This window comes from Mycetomoellerius zeteki, unplaced genomic scaffold (genome assembly GCF_001594055.1).
Source record: "Mycetomoellerius zeteki isolate Tzet28-1 unplaced genomic scaffold, Tzet1.0 scaffold113, whole genome shotgun sequence".
Lineage (NCBI taxonomy): Eukaryota > Metazoa > Arthropoda > Insecta > Hymenoptera > Formicidae > Mycetomoellerius > Mycetomoellerius zeteki.
Window position 1 is genome coordinate 2,469,158 of NW_017256051.1, and position 4,634 is coordinate 2,473,791.

Consider the following 4,634-nt stretch of genomic DNA (forward strand, 5'->3'; position numbering starts at 1 on the left):
CGCCATATTGTGCTCGCCATCTTGGATTTCAATTTTTTTAAGATAAAAGATTTGATTTCAGTCATCTCAAAAACCTATAATTCTATACATTTTTCAAAGATTAGTCTTTTCCTTTAATTGCGCGACTCAAAGGGTTAAGGACATGAAAAAATTTTTCAATATTAATTAAATTTTAATAGATGAATATCTTTTTATAATTGTTAAAATAATATAATACAATATTATTATATTTGTAAATAACTAATAACACTTAATGCGCGACATTACAACAAAAAAGTTACGTCGAGATTACATTTCATTATTTTAAAAAATTGTATTTTCTACTGAATATTTTTTGTGAATAATATTTGTTTTTAAATAAACAAATCAATAAAGCGCGCGCGCGCGCTGAAAATTATATTTCACAATTAAAAGAAGGACAATTAATAATCATGTCCTTAATTTGGGACGGTATTCATAGTCAGTTCTTAAGGCCATCACACGTACAAAAATTTTAGTCGGAATCGTAAAGTCGCAAATAAATCGACCAATCACAATCAATATTAAGATCTCGCGCTTTTAAACACTCGACTGTGATTGGCCGATTTGCCTACGGCCTGACAATTATGACTAAAATTTTTGTACGTGTGATGGCCTTGATCGGCCGATTTGCTTATGGCTTTACGATTACGACTAAAATTTTTGTACGTGTGATGGCTTTAAGGTGGTCGCGCTCGTGTTTCCACCCCTTGCGCTGATAACGTACTTTTATCACGTTGGTTCCGCGAGCGTAACGTGGTTATAAATTCGGATATCTCGATCGTGCACGACTGCACGCGTGTCGCCCTTATCAATTATCATCTCGCCGCGATCGAAGATCGGAGCGAATTAGCGCAATTATGCAATAGTGAATAAGCGCAATCGGGCGCAATTGGTAGGCGCAAATCGCGACGCGCAACTCGGTGCGACGTGAACTTAGACGAAATTCAAAAGGGACGGGCAGCGGGCAGCGAGAGCGAGTGATAGTCAACTTTTGCACATCGATGTGGCGCCGCGCCGGTGGCGCTGAGTCGAACGACAAGTCGCGTGTGTACGTGCGCGGTGATGCGCGGCGGCGTGATTTCGTAGATACGGCCGTTGCAACGACTACTGGGTTAGGGACGAGTCCGGGTGAACGCAGGCAAAGACAACGGATTTGGGTGCAGGTGCACGGGTGACGGGATTCGTCGATCGCGTGGAGGACACTCTACGCGCGACGCGACGCGAGGCGACGCGAGGCGAGGCGAGGCGAGGCGACGCGACGCGACGCCGCCAACGTGCGAGGAAACGCGTCGCAGGGCACGAGCTCGCTCGTTCGTCCGAATGACAATGACAACGTGCTAACCGTTTTAGGTGATTCGGGAGCCATGGCGAACATCGCGGCACAGCGAATCAAACGGGAGTTCAAAGAGGTTATAAAGAGTGAGGAGGTGAGTGAGCGATCAGCGAACGTGCGAGGCGCGAGCGGCGTCGAGTCGACGGTAGCCAGAGTGTCGCGTGTCCTCGTCAGTCCTGAATCAATCCTGATCCTCGCGATAAGTTACAGCGGCCGCGTATCGCGATATTACGCAATTCCCGCGATCGGGATGCGGGATCTAGATTCTAGCGCGCGGTCGTCGACGAATCCGCTCGACAGGCGAAAGGTGACAGGAGCAGACAGGAGAGCCTGTTGCGCCTCGCGCAACCCGGTGCTCGACTGTCGCTCCTACGCGTATTTGTTGTCTTTTGTCTATTCTTTTAGAATATTCGGAGAAAAAGCTCAACGCGTTTCTGTCAATATCGAATTGTACCACTCGCGAGTTGCGACGTAACGCGTGTTGTGAATGTCGCGGATGTGATAATTAGCATCTCCTTGTCCTGCGTCAATGTCGACGATCTGATGAAAATATGTTCGTCTGAGTACTTATGGATGGCTCGACCGTACTCACCACGATGCGCGTGTGCAGGTCCGGAATCTCGGCCGCACTGGGAGGCTTTGCACTTTTTCAGATTGCTCATTTTTGCCCTCGCATTTAATACATCCGTCTCCGATAATACTTGCACGTGCTTTCTGACGGCTGATTTACGCCGAGGCGTCGCGACTAAGGCCGTACCATGACAGTTTTGTAAATTATTATCCGTTGTGGAACGGTCGAGATTTCTCTTATCGTGCCTCGGATGTCATAGGTTATGATTACATGTTTATTTTGATAATTGTACCGCGAGACTGATGTAGTACCACACGCGAATTTTACGAGGGAGCATAATTTAGCAATGTGTTTTCGTCGGTTCTATAGCCTCTTATTTGTCATCACATAACTGGAATGTTTTTCTGCCTGGGAAACAGGGATGCGATTGAAAAACAAGTGTCACGTATATCAGAACTGTCTGAAATCTTGCTACGCTGCCACGATTTCTTTATGCTCAATTGTTTTCTTTAAATAAACCGCTTCGTCTTTGCTTTTCTAATCAATACGTCATTTGCTATCAATTTGCTGTCCAAGTTTTGCGATTTTTACAACTTGATTGCTGTATTGCCGTATCTATATGCCTTCCAAATATATATAAATGAAGTTGTAAAATATGTTTCTACCACAAACCCTCAATAGATTTGATTTCTAATAAATTAGTACATATTACAGTTTGATCACAAACATATTTATTCATTAATTTGAATTTAAGAAATCTTAATACATACAAATTACAGATTTATTGTTTTTATAATGTAACATATCTTACAAATTATTTCCATTTTGCTTAATCATATACACACACACATATATATATATATATATAGTTGTTTTATATGTTTTGAAATACTATACATCTAAGTTGTTACATATTATACATTTACGAAACATATTTATAGCAATTTGGTCGTCTAATGCTTTATTTATTTAATGTTTGTAATAGATAGCAAAATGTGCGATTAAAGTAGAGTTGGTCAACGATAGTCTTACCGAATTAAAAGGAGAGATTGCTGGTCCACCGGACACACCATACGAAGGTGGTAATTTTGTGCTCGAGATCAAAGTTCCCGAGACGTATCCATTTAATCCTCCCAAAGTAAGTTCATAATTTTAAGAATGTGAACGTAATACTTGTTTAGCAAGCATAGCTTCTAAAAAATATCTATTATTTTTTATTACAATATAATAATATAACAAAGTTACTTATAACACATGAATAGTATAAATTTATCACTTTATGAATTTTCATAAATCAACAACACACAGATAGTATCAATATATTATGTCTTCAGTATAAATTTGTATACTGTATTCTAAATATTCATAATAGATCAAATAAATTTCAAGTTTTCACGAATAAATTGTCAAAAGTTTTGTATTATGTCAAATTTTTATTTTGCAGGTACGTTTTATAACAAAAATATGGCATCCCAATATATCTTCTGTTACTGGTGCCATATGTTTGGATATTTTGAAAGATCAATGGCATGTATTTTTATTATAAATTTATTAATTAAATTATGAATATTTGTATGTCAAAAACTTTTATTTAATATGTTTTACAACTTCTTTTACTGAATGAAAAAATATTTGTTATTTATTATTTATATACTTGATTATGTATTTACATATTTTTTAAATTTAATGTTGTGGCTTTGTTGTATGTAATATAATTATGCATCTGTAAAATAATCTCATCTTTATTATCACATTTAAGGGCTGCCGCAATGACTCTGCGTACAGTACTGCTATCGCTTCAAGCGTTATTATCTGCAGCAGAACCTGATGATCCTCAGGATGCAGTAGTTGCTAAACAATATAAAGAACATCCTGAATTGTTTCGTCAAACTGCCACACATTGGACATTTGTATATGCAGGTGGTACGTGCATTATTCCTGCGTATATTCGCGCATTTTATGTATGTATATATATATATTTTTTTTTTTGTTAAAATACTGATTTATATTGATTCTCTAGGGCCTGCGAAAATGCCCGATTTAGATGACAAGATAAGAAGATTAACAGATATGGGAATTGAAGAACATAACGCGAGAGTCGCTCTATCTTCATATAATTGGGACTTGGAACGCGCCACCGAGCACTGCCTCTTTAGTTAGTGATAACTACATAGTTAATTTATCACATCCATTCATTTTTTGCAAAAAATTTCCTTGTAATAATATCATGTTCGAATATTGAATATCATTAATGATTTTACAATTGGAATTCCGCAGTTATATTGACAATAGCTGGATGATGAAAAGAAATTATCTGAAAAGCTATCCAACTTATATCAATAGTAATCTATTTAATTTGTAAGAGAGCGTGAAGGAAAAATAATTAAAAAAAAATGGTTAGAATCAATAAGAAAAATTTTTAACATTTTGTGAGAACTGTACTGTTCTGCATTACATTCTATTCAAATTCCATTGTTGCTTAAGAAATAGCATAATTTTACAACAAAGTTTAAATTGATATATTCTTGATTGCTTATTTTGTACGTAATAATTCAATATATCACAAATTAAATGATATAAATGCATAATATCCTTTAGTTTTGTGTATCATTTTCGAATTTTTATTTTGTCTTTTATAATTAGCCTTTGATAATTTTAATTCTAGATTTTCAATTTGTATTTGAAATATTGAATTGCCAGTAAAGTCTA

At 37.0% G+C, this 4,634-nt stretch overlaps 2 protein-coding genes across 5 annotated transcripts in view; one reads left to right on the forward strand and one right to left on the reverse strand.

The window, feature by feature from the left end:
* The window catches only part of Prps (phosphoribosyl pyrophosphate synthetase), a 10,446-nt gene extending 8,342 nt beyond the window's left edge, over positions 1 to 2,104 (reverse strand). For 2 of the 3 annotated variants that reach the window (XM_018456239.1, XM_018456222.1), the window contains exon 1: positions 1,947 to 2,103. In XM_018456239.1, coding sequence (XP_018311741.1) covers positions 1,947 to 2,016 — 70 coding nt within the window. In that variant the 5' untranslated portion in view covers positions 2,017 to 2,103. Of the gene's footprint in view, positions 1 to 1,946 lie in introns of all 3 variants that reach the window. The other variant, XM_018456231.1, reaches the window with a different exon arrangement.
* Positions 750 to 4,294, forward strand: Ubc4 (ubiquitin conjugating enzyme 4). Of its 2 annotated transcripts, none has more exons than XM_018456258.1 (5): positions 750 to 1,448; positions 2,911 to 3,063; positions 3,370 to 3,452; positions 3,685 to 3,848; positions 3,946 to 4,294. In XM_018456258.1, the coding sequence occupies exons 1-5, from the start codon at positions 1,386 to 1,388 to the stop codon at positions 4,083 to 4,085; spliced, it is 603 nt and encodes a 200-aa protein (XP_018311760.1). In that variant the 5' UTR covers positions 750 to 1,385; the 3' UTR covers positions 4,086 to 4,294. The 2 variants fall into 2 exon arrangements, with proteins under 2 accessions (XP_018311760.1, XP_018311768.1); XM_018456266.1 differs by lacking the exon at positions 750 to 1,448 and adding an exon at positions 2,328 to 2,370.
* The last annotated feature ends 340 nt before the right edge of the window (positions 4,295 to 4,634 follow it).

Excerpts from the sequence above, each read along its gene's own strand:
- Ubc4 (XM_018456258.1), top strand. The coding sequence starts at position 1,386 with ATGGCGAACATCGCGGCACAGCGAATCAAACGGGAGTTCAAAGAGGTT. Across the intron at positions 1,449-2,910 it reads AGGTTATAAAGAGTGAGGAG|ATAGCAAAATGTGCGATTAA; the intron begins GTGAGTGAGCGA and ends TGTTTGTAATAG. Across the intron at positions 3,849-3,945 it reads GACATTTGTATATGCAGGTG|GGCCTGCGAAAATGCCCGAT; the intron begins GTACGTGCATTA and ends TTGATTCTCTAG.